At 35.8% G+C, this 18,029-nt stretch overlaps 1 protein-coding gene across 1 annotated transcript in view; it reads right to left on the minus strand.

Annotated features, from left to right (window-relative positions):
* Nucleotides 1-1,441: 1,441 nt before the first annotated feature.
* Nucleotides 1,442-18,029, minus strand: part of Esf1 (ESF1 nucleolar pre-rRNA processing protein homolog) — a 63,541-nt gene continuing 46,953 nt past the window's right edge. The window contains exons 11-14 of the mRNA XM_023718546.1: nucleotides 17,079-17,166; nucleotides 5,190-5,266; nucleotides 3,591-3,737; nucleotides 1,442-2,014 (exon numbers count right to left, since the gene is read on the minus strand). Of these exons, the coding sequence (XP_023574314.1) occupies nucleotides 1,721-2,014; nucleotides 3,591-3,737; nucleotides 5,190-5,266; nucleotides 17,079-17,166 (606 nt within the window). The 3' untranslated portion in view covers nucleotides 1,442-1,720. The remainder of the gene's footprint in view (nucleotides 2,015-3,590; nucleotides 3,738-5,189; nucleotides 5,267-17,078; nucleotides 17,167-18,029) is intronic.

The following is an 18,029-nucleotide window of genomic DNA, read 5'->3' on the forward strand; positions in this document are numbered from 1 at the left end:
TGTAATTATGTGCCTATGGCAGTAAAATCAGATTTTACAATTAAATGTAGTGATTAAAAAAAAGAAGAATTAATGCAGTGATTTGAAAACAAAGGGCTCCAGACTGAAAAACCTAATCAAACCAAACCACAAGGACTAGTTTCACAGGAACCTTAAAACCAAATACCTACCTATGATTAAACACCTTAGAGAACAAAGGAAATAAATATGAAGCATTTAAAGACTGTACTCATAAACACATTAATATTCATGACCTCGGGAAGTTCATGAATGTACTGAGACTATTTTGGGCTGAATAAGTCAGCAAGGTCAGTGTTTGATAAAGTCAATTCTAGGGCTGGTGAGATAGCACAGCAGACTAAGCACTTACTTAGGCAAGCACAGGGATGGGGGTTCGATTCCTGGTACCACATGCCCCATGCTGGCCCCGCCTCTGGGCACATTGAGCCAGCCACTGAGTCTGGGCTTAGTGACGCACACCTGTAATCCCAGAGCTGGGGAGGATGGAAACAGGAGGATCACTATGAGTCTGAGCTATTTAGTGAGACTTTGTACCAGATACATTAAAAAATTCTGTCTAGATACTCTACATTTTTGTTATAATGAGCTATTTAAATGCCCCATTTTTCTCTTCCTTCAGAAACTGTTAGAACTTCCTCATGGATAACTCTCAGTTTTACATTCTCTTTAAAATACACCACAATGCTAAGTTTGAATTTTTATACCAAAAATGTCAAATTTACTATTCATCACAATCGCAGTCAAACTTTTACTTTCTTTTAGGTCTATAGCTATAATGTGCTTCAAGTAACTATTCTGGTTTTGCTTCCACTTACTTATATATAGCACATCTAATTTTCCTGCCCAAGTGGTTAGTTAATAGTTTATAAAATCCATACCAGATGAGATCCAAGTGTCTAGGCCTTGAAGGTGTGTTTTACTTTAATTTTAAAAGGAATTAGGGTTTCCTTAAACTCTATAGTAGCATATCCACCCTTCTGAAGTATTCCAAAAATGTGAAGGACAGACAGAGGAATTTTCTGCTGCTCCAAATAGAAAAACCACTGTAGAAGTCACAAATATTTCAAATGCAATTTTGAACAATGCAAACCTGGAGCTGCCTTTTTAAGCAGCTATCCAATTAAAGGGTTCAAGCGACATTTTCAGGTATTTTTATCTAGACAGTAGCTTAGTTGAGGTGCATAAATGAGACAAACTGATGTTATACAAAGTAATATAAATTTTTAAACTTTTATTTATAAATTAAAGTACTAAACATAATAACAAAGAGTTCCTGGCTCTCATCCTATATGGCTAGAAAAATAAATTATTTTTAATAGCTCTCTAAATCTGCTTTTTGCTTCCAGAGAAATGAATGTATGACATATACATACTTTCAAACTGTCTCTAACATTTACAGACTTACAAGTAAACGCTGCTCTGTATTTTTATACAGAATTGGGAACAGTCTATTTGGAAGCTAATTTCTAAACTTTCTACTTGTAAGAACTGAATTTCATACAATATATGTATTTTATAAATCCTATAATTCAGATAATTTAAGTAATAATCTACAATTAGACAAAAGCATACATGAAAGGAAGTTTTCTATGGTCAGAAAAAGATTTCTTAATGTGAAAAGGTGACTTTATTCCCACTATTCTTTTTTTTGTCTCTGTATACTTTAGAATACATTCTCAATCCAAAAAGAAATATCTGGTCATTTGACTCTTTGTTTTTTTCTTGCTTGAAACTGTTCTGTTTTATTTTTTATGGATTTAATTAGCATCGACAAGGCGGGGTCAATGGCCTTCTTTTGTGATGCTTTTTCAGTCTCACTCTCTTTTTTCTTTATCCTTTCAGTCATTTCTTGTTCTTTTTGTTCTCTTTGCCGGGCTTTCTCCTCAAGGATTTTTTCCATAGCTTTTGTTTTCTTGAAATTAGGATCTGAGGGATCCAAATTGAACAAGTGGGAAGTATACATTGCTTGAAATCGTGCATCACTAACGTTTACCTGCAAATTGAAAAGAAATCAACACGTGACAGATATAATCATTATGTACAGCAAACATGCAGTAATAAAAATAAATATTAAATGAAAAAAATTAAATAGACCAAAAATGAGGACAAATTTAGAAAAGTGCCTAGTTGTTGGTGATAAAAAATACAAATCTAAGCACTACTCACTGATTCACAGAAAACTGCTTTTCCAGATTTCCAGGGGACTTTCAAGGCCTGCCCGTGGACTGCCATCGGCAGGGTAGTGCTCTTACTTCACAATCACAACCTGCCTGCGAGGGAAATATCGTGCGCCACAGCTACAGATCATGGTTTCTAACTACAGTGACTACTTCAACTGACTGCAGGAGGGATTCTCAGAGTCAGGCTTCCCCTTGCTTACAGCACGAAATTGATGGGCATAAATAAGGCAATCAGGACATCGCCTGCTGGAATTTTATGCAAAGTCATTGCATTCTGAGCACATTTTAGTAAATTTTAACCCTGGTGCCAAGAATGAGCAACTACTACTGAGGGTGACTCACAGATTAAAAAGATTTAAAGACCACAACAGGAAAGAATTCACCCTGAGACCAAGATTGGCCACATACAAGCCCAATTTATCTTCTTCCTCTCTATGAATATGTGTGATTCCCTACTTAGGAATGTACCCTTCATCCAGCCAGGCCTTTGAGTGCTGTGAGGCACAGCGTAATCAGCAAGAAAGAGAAACATGAGCCCACCTGGAGATGGAGAGTAGATTTACTTAGTTATAAAGCGGTCAACAGATGTGATACCAAGAAAAAGTGAGCATCAAGAAAGACATTTTTATGCACGATTATTAATATGTGGAAGCAGATCTCATAATACAGTTAGCTACAAGTCATTTCTTGTTTTTGTAAGAAAACCAGTTCAATGAAACTTTAGTGGTACAGAAGCATACATGAAACTGACCACACAAACTGGGGCTATGAATTGCCTCAAAGACTCTACAAGCTACCCGGGAAATTATCTGTACACTGTCCTCTATTCTTCAGACAAATTCACTTTCTGTCATCTTCTGGGTCTTTTTTCCTATCTCAATTGCTGAAAATTATAAAGTAATTCCTAACGGTTGTTTTTAACATTCTTGTAGAGGGCTCAAAATCTATGGCCATTAGGATTATGTACTAAGTTTAAAAAAAAAAAAAGTGATAGAAACATGACATACACTACTTAAAAGAGTACAGCTAAATGTGCAAGCCATTATATGCAGTAAGCGTGATATGAACCCACTATTCTTCAGCTGGGCTTAACCTATCTCTCTTAATGTGAAGATTACTACGCAGGTTCTAACATAAGGGTACAGATCTTTGTTAAAACATGTGTAGCAAAATATATGCCAATTACATTATCCAGTAGTTGAAGAAAGAGTAACCTGATATACCTTGGAGATGAACTATATTAAAGTAAAAGATGATACGTATGGCTCTACCAGAGGCCCTTCCAAGATGCCCACAAGGGTAACTTGGATTACACCTGCTTTCTATCTCCAGAGCTCATATTACAGAAAACTCCATCTTTAAGAGCTAATGGCTTGTGTCCTTAGTTACCTCAAAGTCATCCTCTAATAATTCCTTCTTTTTCATGAGCTGTTTCTTCTTCTTTTTGCTCAGGTTCTGGTGCTCCACAATCTTGTTGTAATTGAAGTGTTTCTTGCCATCCTCTTCCTCATCCATCACAAGCAAAGCCATTTCAGCCTGCGGAGGAAAAAAAAGTTCAAATGTATTGCAGTCTGTTTTTTGCCCACTGATCCTTTAAAGAGTATATTACTTATACATAATAAATGGAGGCTGGAAAGATGCATTAAGATGCATGGTCTGCGTAGCCAGTCAGGCTCACTCCCAGACATGATGTGACTACAAGCCACAGGAGCAGGACAGGGTGGTAGCTTACATTTAAAAACCAGACTGCAATTCATTTAGTATAACGCACTAGCAGGCGGCAGGAGTTAAGTTCCCAGGTCTCTCAAATATAAATTTTGTTTTCACTTTGCTCTTTTTAAAAAAATAACTCTAAACTAGCAAATAACACCAAATTTATTTTGTTTTGCATATTATATTTTCCAGATGTGTACTTTAACAAAGGAGAATTGCTTTGGCTTTTTGCTTTTGTCTTTACTTTTCAGTATTAATACATTTCTATAAAATCAGAATCATAACATTTACTTATGAAATCTAGTATAACATATTTCCACTTAATAGATTTATTTTTATTTATAGGATTAAATGGTAACTCTTTCAGAATGAAGTGAACAACAATGTATAGTAGAGAAAATACAGAGTATGCTTCCCAATCTTTGCAAACCTTCTTTTATTACTACCTTAGACTCATTTCCTTTTACTTCTGGCTCTGGCACTTGTGTGTGACTTTTAAAGTCCATTTTCCATAAAGAAAGACGCTCTATGTTACTCTAACTTGATGAGTATAACTTACAGGTAATTAGTAGAGAATGTAAAGATGCATCAAAAGGCAGAGTCCAGGTGGCCAGTCAGGCTCCCTCTCAGACAGTGCTGTGCCAGCGGCCAGAGAGGTATTGCTGGCTCCAATTTCCACCTCAGCATAATGCGTACATTATGGAGTCATTGAAGCATAGAGTTCACCATACCTCCAATGAAGACGCTGGCTTTATAAATTAAACTTATGTTGTTCATAATAAAAAGATACTAGCATCTGACAAGCCTTAAGAGCAAAAGCTATATCACATAGGGAAAATTCAGATAAATACAAAGTTTATGGTAACATTAGTTTAGGTTTTAATAGTAGTATTTTATGTGTCAGTTATACTAAGTTTTTATTTTTTATTTATTTGTTTATGTATTTAGTACAGGGTCTACAGGGTCTCACTATGTAGATTGAACTCGAGTGATTCTTCTGTCTTCAGCCTCCCAAGCACTGGGATTACAGGTGTGCACCACCATGCCCAGTCTCAGTTGCTGTCTCAGAGCGCCTCAGGGGCAGGGCCAGCACAGCAGGCTGGGGATCAAACCCTGGCCACTGCACTCTGCCTAAGCAGGCACTTTAGTCCACCGAGCTATCTGGCTGGCCCTAGTTATACTAAGTTTTTAACAAGAAATTTTCCTCTAAAATCATTTATTTTTAAAATTAGGGCCCTGAAAACTCACATAACATGTAACAACAATCACATTTACCTTTTGCCTTTCTATTTCGGTTTCTTCCTCTGAGGTTGAAGCATCTTTTACAGATTTCACTGATTTTTTCTTTAAACCTGGCACAATAAAACATGAAAGAGTTAGAAACTACAGGACGAATAGCAGTAATCTCCTTATGAACAAAAGCGCAAGATATAGAAGTAATTTCAATAATCGTTTCAAACGAAACTAATAGATACTAAAGAAAGGTACAGGTGTGAATGTAGCAAATACAGTGTTTCTGGGGGGAATTTGTAAATATTATAAGGAAAGAATTTCTTTAAGCAATATATAACTTACATTATCAACTAAATAAGTCAAATAATTTCAATAGATGCAGAATAAACATTTGATAAGGGTCAACATCTATTAATGGTACAAGTAATTTAAGGCAGTTTTTATAAAAAAATAATAAAAGTCAAAATAATTTGTGGGGTATGGCTCAGCAGTACAGTGCTTAGGGGCATCTGACCCCTAGCACTGCACATACACAAACACACACAGAAGTGAAATAATAAAAAAGTGAGTATAAAATATATGTACACCTGTGTTTATAGTAGTAGAGTTTATAATAGCTAAATCTTGGAAAAACCCAAATGCTCATCAATCAAAGCATGGATTTTTAAAAAATATTTTTAATACAATGGAGTAAAAGTCATAAAAAAAGATAAACTTGAGACCTCACTAGCTAAATAGATGCACCTTGAGATTAAGTGAAATAAGTGCGACATGTGTAAATATTGCATTATCTCCCTGGTGTTAGAAACTGAAAGAGTGAGAATCAAAATGTACAACAGACACTGAAAAATAGGAAGAAACTGTTCAAAAAGAAAGAAACTAGGGAGGATGAAGGGGAAAATTAAAGGGAAAAGAAAAACTTAGAAAAAAAGAATAAAATGGAAACGAAAGTTTTATAAATGAGGGTGAAAGGGTTGAAAGGAGGGGCTGAAGGAAAAGACAAGCAACCAGGCTATATCATGTACAGGGATAAACTCCCTATGATGAATATGATCACTATTATACTAAATTGCACCAATAAACTTAATAAAATAAATAGACAAATAAATGAAGACAAGGGCCAGGGAGATGGCTCAGTGGAATAAGTGCTGCCCTGGCAAGCGCAAGGGTCTGAGTTCAATCCCCGGTTCTGAAAAAAAAAAAGAAAGAAAAAAAAAAAAGAAGACAAAAAAAATGAAGACAATGGAACAATGTGGATTGGTACATCTGAAACAGAAAAAAAGGGTTATTCAACAACTGGTGCCAGACAATTTGTTTCATTCTGGAAATAAAGAATTGCATTATAACTTCATTTCATGATGTAAGAAAAAAATAATATGCAAAGGATTTAATTTAAGAGTTAAATATGAAAGCCAAACCAAAAAACCCTACGAGAAAATAATTAAGGGCTTAACTATCTGTTCTTAAATAGAAATACTTTCTTAGATAAAAACACTGAAAAATTACAAAGACAAAACATAAACATTAAGTAATTTGAATATATAAACTCAACACTCTGTACATAAAAACATCGATCTGCAAAATAAAAAAAACTAAGCTGGCACTGGACAGGCTGACCAACCTAGGATATGTAGCAATACTGTATCAACAACAAAAACCAAAACCAAAAACTCTTCCCCTTATTCTTACAATAATGACCTGAGAGCCACCACCAGGAAATACAAACTTCACAAAATCCTTTTCCTTCTTGAAAGACAAATTTGCTCTTCAGTTAACTTCTAGCTCTATAACTAGGCAAAACTACTTAGTGTAAAATCACTCTTATAAAAGTCTCTTAAGCGCTTATAACTAGTATCAAGAGACCTGGAAGATATGTGCAGGGACTGCTGAGAAGATACCTTCCTCTATGACATTTGAGACATCTAGCAGGGGTGACTACTCTGGTCTTATACCAAGTGCACTAATGTGGGGTCTTTTTTTTTTTTTCCTCCATTACTGTCCCCACCCTCCATCTTTTGGTCTCTTTCCTTTTGCAAAAGATCTATCTACCTACTTCCATCTATGTATGTATGTATGTATGTATGTATGTATGTATGTATCTATCTATCTATCTATCTATCTATCTATCTATCTATCAATCATTTTCTTCTTTACTTCTATTTTGGGTATGAGGTCCTGCATTGGAAAGAAACAGCCAGCTCTTCTCTGCTGTGTTCCTGGCTTGAATATGTCTGAGCAATCTGATACCCAGTACCCCAGAAGTGATAGAGTATAAAAGATATAACATTATCTATGAAGTATGCTTGCCAAAAACATTTGATGTAAACCTAAATGAACAACTAGTCTAACTTCCAATCTACTGCAAATACAGGCAACAGATGGACAAAAAATTATTAGGTAAACTAGAATGTAAGACATTCCTCTGAAAAGACAAATGTTATGAAGGAAAAGAGTCTATGAGATGTTTTAGATTATCATGAACTTATAGGATAAAATTAAACGCACTGTGTAAGCCTTGATGGTACCTGAGTAAAAGAATATAGGAGCACTCAAAAGATGTCCAGAGGCTCCCACAACAAAACTTGTACTGTAGAGTATGACAATGATTTTGGAGCTACAGCCCCTGGATTCAAATCTTAGCATCACCAGGTACCTCCGGCATGACCCTAACTGGAGGGCTACTTAACATCTCTGTAGTACTCCAATGTACTCACCTTTTCTTTTTTTAAACATATCTTTAGTCTAGGGTCTACAGGGTCTCACTATATAGATTGGACTCGAAGTGATCCTCCTGTTTTCAGCTTCCCAGGCTCTGGGATTACAGATGCATGCCATCACACCCAGTCTCAATCAACGGCTCAACATGCCCTGGGGGCAGGGCCGTCATGGCAGACCAGGGATTGAACCCTCTGGACCCTGTGTCTGCCTAAGCAGGAGCTTTAATCCACTGAACTATCTGGCCAGCCTTCAATGCACTCATCTGAATACAGAGATGATAACTGATTACGACATAGGGTTGTTGTAAGTATTAAATGAGTTAAAATACACACAATGCTTAGAAGAGTGCCTGGTACACAGTAAGCACCGGGTATGTGTGGGTTACTTTTATTATTTAAAAAATTTTTATTGTTTTTACTTGCATGGATGAACTGTCTATGCTACAATGTACATAAACTCCCTCACATGTACAATGGATATTATTTCTTCTTGCCACCTCACAGATGTGTCAAGCTTAAGACTATAACCTTTCTTTGTCTGTGTACATGCATTTTTTACATGTAATTATCAGGTTCCATTTTTTTTAAGGTCTTGAACTCTACCCCTCATCTCCTCTGTTCTCCATGAGAGTCCTTTGAAATGAGTGGACAAACACATGCAGAAGATCTCTGTGTGGCAGGGAGAAGAAACCAGCAGGCTGCATATGATTAATACATAAAGGAGATAAAGATCTTCACATACAGCTGTGAAATATAATCTCAAAGAACCCACAATGAACTGTTCTGGATTTTATAACAACCTGGTGAAAAGTCATAAAAAGGACATGAAAGGCAGATTGGAGCAAAGGGGGAAAAAAGAATCTTCTAGACTGTCAAGACTAGAAATGATACCCAATTTTATTGCAATGAACATTTCTTTGCTCATAAAAATTTACTGCGTGCTAGACTGAACTGGTTGAAAGATAAAGTGTAGAAGTCTTTTTTTCCACTGTTAACAAGACCACATTAAGAGTACACATCTTAATTTTTTAAAGTGTTCTCTTTTTTCCCTCTCTGGAAAGCTTTCACACCTAAGTTAGATGTAAAGGCATGGGGGAATGATAAACCCCTATTTTAAAGTATTAACCATCATCAGGGAATCTCCTGACAAGTAAATCTTATCTCTTGGTACTGCTACAAAAAGTACACATGAGGGCTGTGAGAAAGCTCAGCAGACTAAATGCCTGCTTCGGCATCAGGTTTGATCCCTGGTCCCATATGCTGCGCTGGCCCCGCTGAGCCTGCGATAAAGTCGGGGCATGGTGGCGCATGCCTGTAATCCCAGCACTGGGGAGGCTGAAAACAGGAGGATCACTATGAGTCTGAGCTGCATAGTGAGACCTTGCACCAAATATATAAATGAAACAAAAACAAAACAAAAACCCAAAGAGTACATATGGATCAATTCTAAAAGTCAAATACCAACTAAGACTCCAAATCAGATAGAGTTTTATAGTTAAATGCATTAAACTATTCTTTATAGATATTACCCTTTTAAGCCAAAAATCTAATAGCATACATCTTTGGAAAAATATGCACTACAAAAATATCAATGTACAAAAGATGTATCTACAAAGAAAATCCCATTTTCAATTATTTAAAATGTCTGAGAATTATTTTATAAAAACCTTCTTTCAAAGGGTTTAGCACTTGATGTGAGTAGGAAGTGAAGAGAGTTCACTACAGGGAAGCTACCAATAGAATACTGACCAAGTTGGGACTCATAAGCCCTCTAGTGCTTCTAATTTTTTTTTTTTTTTTTTGGTAGCAAGTCTGTGCATTGAAGATCACTTGCCCTTTAGAGAAAGGGCAACCTGTTAATTTTCCTCTAGCATGATATATCATGGCTTTGCTTGGGAATCAAGAGTTTCTCATACACAGCTCCTGTTCATGTGACACTGGCTCTGGTCCTCATAATGTTCTTGTAGATGAACAGAATGCACAAGATTTTACCAGCCCAGGCCTCAAGAAACTCAACTATGTTTTCCTGAGCTTCAGTTGTTTATTTATCAACAAAATAGACTAAAATATGGATTGTAGAGAAGGATGCAAACTAGAACATTTGTACACCATAAGAAAAGTGTACAACTAGTACATTATAAGTACTAAAAAAAAAAAAAAAAAAAAAAAAAAAAAAAACCCAAACAAACAAACAAACAAACAAACCCCAAAACAACTGGTTGAATGCATCAAACAGGTGAATCATATTACCAGACTGTTATGGTAATTTATCAGTATCAAAAGCCATGAAGAGAAAAAAAAATTTGTTTTTTGAGACAGGGTCTCACTATGTAGTTCAGACTGGTCTTGAACTCACTTTGTAGCAACAGCTGTCCTTAAACTCAATGATCCTCCTGCCTCCCTCTCTCAGTAGTGCTGGGATAACATGTGTGTGCCACCATGCCCAGTTGACAAAGGGTACATTTTAACGGTGGTGCACTCTATTTTAGTCCTACTTTTTTCCAACACAAAATCTTATTAAAAGAGTTTATGTAAATAGTGGCTAGGGCATAGTTCACTGGCAGAGTATCTGCTTAGCAAGTGGGAAATGAGTTCGAACTCCTGCATCATTGGAAAAAAAGGGAAAGAACAAAGAAAAAACTGTATGCAATTAAGACACTAATATGCATTTTTTCCTATGCCTCACTTTTTCCCCCCTATGCTTCACTTTTAAGAGAAAAACTATCTTTGATTTATCTCAGAAGTATATTATATTTTCAAAACTCTCATTTAATATCTCTGATATTCAGCTTGCATTTAGGAAAATAAATAGAAGAAAACATTTTAAATACGTCTTGTATTCACCTTGGCTTCTAACCTGGAATGATATCATTCAATGAGCACAATTCTTTTGCATTTTGAAGGTGCGCAGGTTTTACTCTACATGACTGCCTCTGGGAGTGGTCGCAAAGTTTGCCACAGCAGATACTGTCACTGAAAGGTCTAAAAGGTGGCCTAGGGCACACTTGTAAATATACCGAAGTCCAATTAGTTTACAGTGTTCAACATCAAACTTAAAAAGTACATAACCTTCCAACTATTGCTGAGCTAAACTCAGGTCAGTATTTTTGCAAAACACCTTTTTTACCCTTCAAAAACAACTATATTTCACTTTCAAAGTACTATTACTGAAAATATGTCTTGAAAAATTAATAAAGGCAATACCATATGATAAACTAATATACTAATTTACATCACCTGAGTTAATTTTTTTTTTAATTTTTAATTTTTAAAAGTTTTTCATTGTTGTTGGTATAGGGTCTCGCTACAGTTTAGACTTGTAGTGACTCTTCTGTCTCAGCCTCCCCAGTGCTGGGATTACAGGAATGCATCACCACACCTGGTTCTGGGCCTGGCACTGCATGAATTACTGGGGATCAAACTTGGGATCTTCAGCTTGCCAGGCAGGCACTTATGCTGCTGAGCTATCTCCCTAGCCCTACTTTGTAGTTTTAGATATAAAAATTTTGAATCAAAGTTTAATACTCCATAAAAATATATGTCCTGAAGTCTCATTAGAAGCATATTAGTACACACACACACACACACACACACTTTTTTTACTTTCTCATAGATTCCATTTCCCCAGAGCTGTAAGCATGCTTCCATCTTTCCCCTATTCAACCTTCTGAATCACAAGTACAATACATTAACACCAACATTCTTTTTTTTTTTTTTTTGTCAAAACTGGGGATTGAACTCAGGCCCTTGTGCTTGCTAGGCAAGCACTTATTCTACTGAGCCATCTCCCCAGCCCCCAACATTCATTCTTTTTTATTATCTCCTGGATATGTACTGTGAAGTACAAATTTACTTTATTCTGGGAGAAAAAGTTTGGAATTGAGAAAAAACTTGGTTAGTTAAATTCACCTATTTGTGTAGATATAGTGTGTAACTAACGTATACTTGAAGCCCAGTTACACCCTCAATAGACAGACTAAAGTACAAAGTAAGGGAAAAGACAACATCATTCCCATAGATAGCTATGTGTTGCTCACTGACAGAATTTGGTCTAAGAAATGCAGTAGAAGATTTTGTCCCTGTATGAAAACTGTGGCACACTTATACAAACTAAGATGACACTATGTAACTGGGCAGTATAATCTTGGGAGACTACCATTGTATGTATTACCTATTTTTGACCAAAAACAACACAAAACACATAAGACTTTCTGTAAATATCTTCTAACAAATGCTAGACTGAGCAATTCTTTTTTTTTTTTTTTTTTTGCAGTACCAGGGATTGAAAACTCCGGACCTTGCACTTGCCAGGCAAGCACCTATTCTACTGAGCTATCTCCTTGGCCCCACAGACAGCAATTCTAACTCTCAGTGAGTTTGCTGAATAAACAATTGCACATGGCCTTGTACTATGCCTTGAAAAGCAATGTCCAGCACTGTTTAAAAGGGAAATACTGGGCTGGGGAGACAGCTCGATAGTCTAAGCACCTGTCTGGCAAGCCAAGGACCCACGTTCAACTACCATGCCGTGCCAGGCTGAGAATCCCATGTGAGCCGTGCTGGCTACTGAAACTGGGTGTGGTGGCACATGCTGGTAATTCCAGAACTGGGAAGGCTGAGACAGGATCAGTATGAGTCTGAGCTGCACAGTGAGACCCTATACCAAATAAATGAATGCATGAATGATTAAAAAAAAAAGAAAACAGGAAATACTGTAGTTTTTTGTGAACCTACTTGACTACTGGCTGAGCTGTTTTCTCCTCCTTTATGACTCCCATTATGCTCTGGGTTGTTTCATTTACGGTTTGCATTTGGTCTGGCCTTTACATTTAAATGTTTCATTTTTTTCTGTATTCTTAGCTATCTTAATCAGAAGATTCCCTTTACATTTGACAAATCACTTAATTAACTGTTTTAGGCAGTAACACTCCCCAGAATGATCTAGTTCTCAACATTATTTGCTCCTCCAGATTATCTGTATTTTTGTAAGTATAAATCCACAAACTGATCAGGAAATCCCTTATCTTCCTGTCATAAAATATTAGTGTTTATTTGTCTTCTCTCCTGATTAAAAAGATGCACATTTTCTCTTTCAAAGTCAAATCCCTCCAACTGCTCTAGCTTGTATCTTTTCACTGTGCTGGGGAATGAGCCCAGGGCCTCCACAATGAGCTATAATCCTAACCCTGTTGTATATATTTTTATTTTGAGACAAAGCTAACTTACTCAAGTTGGGCTGAAACTTATGATCTTCTACCTCAGCCTCCCAATGTACTACTAGTAGTGCTTTTGTCTTATACAGGACTTTAACACTGCTACAGATACAGATAATTTCTGTATCTTCTGTTAGGGCAATCCCAAAATGAAAACAAGATCTAACAGCTCATACTTTAAAACAAACAAAACAATCTTTTACTTACCTACATGCAGTTACTACTTCAGAGTAAAACTGGAAAATGATCTGCATTGTTGGTTCCTATTTCATTCCTTAATCATACCTTAACTCACACTAACCTAACACAAGTACATAAGACATTTCTCTGTATGCCAACTGACCCCTGACACATACATCACATCTTTCCTTTAAACACTTCGTCTCCTCTTTGTTCACATAATGCTTATGTAATCATGTTTTCCCTCCGACTTCACAGATAACTCTTTCCTGTTCACCTTTCCCCCACATTCCAGGTAGTACAGCCTCCATATAATGCAGCACAACTACTACCTTCTGTAGGCCTCACCTGACCTCAGGATACTGCATCCTCTTATCAATGCTTTCTGCCTCCAGCCCTATGGTTTCTAGTTTATTTATATGCTACTGATTTACAATTCTATATTTGTGCTCTAACTTCAGAAGAATAATTAAATGTCAACCTGACTCTTCTACTTGGATATCTGACAAACTCAAAGTAATTATGCGCCAAATGGACCTATTTATTTCCAATCTACATCTATTGTTCTGATATTACTTTCTAGCTCAGAAAATGGAAGAGCTCTCTTCCAGCAACTCAAACCAAAAACCCAGAAGCTATGCTGAATTTCTTCCACTTCCAAATGCACTAGCAAACTTATTTCCAAAAGTTCCATTCTCTTCCCAATTCTACTGATTGAGTGAAGTCTCAGCAACCATCACCATTTGACTAGAACTCTCTCTGCAAAAAGTTGGTATCCCAGTTCTTCTACTAACTTTCTTTCATCTGTATTCTTTGTAGGAACCAGGAAGAATATATCAGATCATGCCACTTTCTTCTTTAAAGGCAGTTGGTCGAGTACCATGATTAATGATAACATCTAAATTTGTTGCCATGACAACAAAGCCACAGAAGGTCAACTCAGGCTAGGCCTTTACCTTAGTTTAGCATAGAATTCCCTTTCTAACCATGGTCTACTCATATGGATGTCTTTCAATTTCTCCAATACCACGCAACATGTTCTTTGTCTTCTCAGTCTTTCTACTTAAGTTCTCTCCTTTGAAATGTTCTTTTCCCAGTTCTTTATGCCTGACTCCTCTGTCTCAGTTCTAAACTCAAATATCATTTCCCTCAGAGAAGCGTTCTTTGTCTATTTTATATAAATTTCTCTTTCTCCCATTCCTCCTTGTTATATTTCTGTATTACCATATTTCTTTTAAAACATTTATATTCTTGAAATAATATCTGTTTAACATATCATCCCAAAATCATACTCCTTGAGGGAAATGATCTTGCTTGTTACTACAGCACTATCACTAAGATTAGTAGAGTGTCCAGCACCCAGAAGGCTATCAAAATATTTATTGATAGAATAAAAAATTACCATTTTGCACTTGTAAATTTTAAGTTAAAGATTCTTGGGTTTTTTTTTCCTTAACGCTCCCCCCCATCTCTTAAGCTCAGACAAAAACAATTACTCTGCAATCAAAAGTATACTGAAAGCAAGCAAATTTTATCTAGAATTTTCATTTGGTATTCTGATACTAACTTTAGGAAATCTTTATACGCAATCTAAGAAACTGGCTATCCCAAGTCGTTGAATCATTTAACTTACTTTGAATCCTGCAATCTGACCAGATTTCACATGCACACTAAAGCACTTTGGACAGAGAACAAGGAAAGTATAATGCCTCACATTTCTCTATTATAAACTTTCTTTTAGCCAGAGGATAAAGCTAAAATTCATCATCTAGAAATGACCACTCAGGTATGATAAAAAGCAGAATATGTTAAGTTTCCATTTTCCTTTCCAATTCTCAAGAATCTCACATCCTATAATAGACTTTATTCATTTTGATCTCCTTTTCATCAATAAAATGTCAGTGCTAAAAGACTATAACAACCAGGAAATAATTTTGAGCAATTTTGACTTTCCTGTTGAGAACTATTCTGGCCCACTAGACAGGAGGAATAAGAAGCAGGGAAACTTCATAAAAACCTTCTCTTTACAATGCCAGTTTGGAGTTGCTCCAAGAGCAAGTCTTTTGGGGTTCATGTGTGTGGTATAAAGACTGAGGAAGGCAAAATGCATGAGAATAAATGGAAAATGCTTATAGTGGTCTCTACTGACCTGTCCAAGTGTGACCTAACGTTACCAAACACATACACATATGAAAGAGGTAAAAATAAAAGCGTGGAGGAAGCAATAATAGGTACACATGCCACAGAAACAAGGCTCCCCGGATATAGGAAATGAGATACCAGATAGATGAGGGATACAAATAAAAAGGAGTAAGAGAAAAAGCTGGCCTTGAGGTATAATTTAGTAGGTTAAATGCAAAAGCTACACTGCAATGTGATTAAAAAAAAAAAAACCAGTGAATATTTAAATTAAAAATTTTTATCACAGTAGAAGACAAATTGTCATTAATTTGCCTAAAAATATTCCCTCTTGTTTTGAATACACTTAGCCCATCTTTCTTTTCTCTTTGAAGCAGTTTTAGAAGTCTTCTTTTATATCTTTTTGTGGATGCCTCAAAACCTTAGATTGAGCCAAAAAATGTTTACAATAACTTGTCAAATAAAAATATTATAGTATGTCCTTATCTATCTTATTCAATGGCTCTGGAAATGTATGACTTCTGACTCTTGCCAAAAGTTGAAATGACCATGAAAGGAAAACGTTTTGAACTGATTCAGAACATCAAGGCAGCGACCATAGTACAACTAAACATTTATGGAAGAGGACTTTCAGAACTGCTTCAGAATGGCAAGAACAATGGGATGTGTGTTCAAAGTGAGAGGGATTAATGACAATGTGTCTTTTACTGTAGAAACAGGAAAGAAAAATCACTACTGTTTAGTCATACCCATAGATACTCTTTCAGCATAAAAACCACAGTAAGTCCCCAACTTACAAACAATCAGGTTGTCAACTTTTGCAGATACAAATGGACTTCGTATTATGAACATCTGTAGATGCTAACAAGTTGGTGTATAAGACTCAGTTTGTCAGATATGCAAATGAATCCAACTGGAATGCTCTCCTGGAACAGGGACTTACTCTACCATATAATTCCATATGTAAATTAAAAATCTTTTACATTTCAGCACAAATTTATTTCATAATTTTACTTCATAAAAGCCTTCAAAGAACGAGAGACCAATAATAACTGAAAGTAGCAAAAGCAAACACAAAGAGGGAAACAGGATAACATACAATAATACATGTTAAAGATTTTCAAAACAAGAGTAGCTGATTAACAATGGTTGATATAGTATCTATTTTTATTGTCAAATATGTAGCTCAGATTAACAGATACAGTTATGTAAGATTGGACATATGATTGAATATTATGACTGGCTATAAGGTAATTCTGAGAAAAAAAATCTGTCAAATGAACTACAATAAAATTGCTGCTTGAATTTAGTGAAAACATGTTGAACCTTCCCACTATCACTAATGGTAGACCTCTATCAGGTAGGTATTTTTATTTTATTTTATTTTGTGGTATGGGGGATTGAACTTGGGACCTTGCACTTGCTAGGCAGATGTTTCTAGTCATTTTAAAAGAATTATTATTTTATACTGTTTGCACCTATATCACCCTTCCCCTCAGATTCCAATTGAAAAATTAGTAAATAAACAAACAACAAAAGGGTCCAGAGATAGCTGAGTGGCGTAAGCACCCGCCTGGCAAGCACAAGGTCCTGAGTTTGATCCCTGTAACAAATAAAACAAAACAAATAAGACACACAAAAAAGGGATGCAAATTGAAAACTACAAGTATAGCCTTACTTACCTATTTTTTTAACTTCTTCAGCAAAGTACGGGTCATTCAAATCAACATCAGGGGGAAGTTCATCTTCACTGTCCTCTTCTGCAAGAGCCTTCAGGTTAAATAAAAACACATACAGTTTCATAAGAAATTCTAAGACAAGTGTATAAAGAAAAAATATAGCTTCATCTGAAATTGTAGTGCTGTTTTTTTTTTGTTTTGTTTTGTTTTGTTTTTGGTGGAACTGAGGATTGAACTCAGATCCTTGCACTTGCCAGGGAAGTGCTTATTCTACTGAGCCATCTCCCCGGCCCCCCTCCATCTGAAATTAAAAGCTTTGAAAAATGAATTTATAAAATAACTTGTAAGACTTTTTTGTTTATTCAATAGATAATTAAGAAATACGTAATGAAATCAGGAAACAATAAAATGTTTTTTTTTTTGATAAATGAACATTATTATCAAAATAATGTTTTCTGCCCTCAAAAACTGTACAATCCATTAAAGGAAATTAGATACATAGACAGGTATGAAAGTAATAGTAATTCAGGGTAGACAGTGTTAGAAGACAAAAAGGGATACAGATATTAGAGAGAATTACTTTTAAATGGGTAATTAGTGAAGAGATGTGGTCCAATTTCTTTCTTTTTTTTTTTTTTTTGGTGGGACCAGGTATTAAACTCAGGCTCTGGCGCTTGCCAGGGAAGTGTTTATTCCACTGAGCCATCTCTCCAGCCCCCACCAATTTCTGATAAAATTCAGAAATAGCAATGACTCTTGACAACTGAGAGCTGTGCACTGTAGGTTATCTCTAAAATGATTATGTAAAACTAATATTTGCTCGCTAAATGAAGACATAATCTCTACGGTGAAATTTAAAACATAAAATAAGCAATGTAACAAACTTTTCAGCATACATTGTGAACAATTATCTTCCTTTATACATAATCTACCCTATTTACTGATTTATTTTTA

Source organism: Octodon degus, unplaced genomic scaffold (genome assembly GCF_000260255.1).
Source record: "Octodon degus isolate 3935 unplaced genomic scaffold, OctDeg1.0 scaffold00060, whole genome shotgun sequence".
NCBI classification, from domain to species: Eukaryota; Metazoa; Chordata; class Mammalia; order Rodentia; family Octodontidae; genus Octodon; species Octodon degus.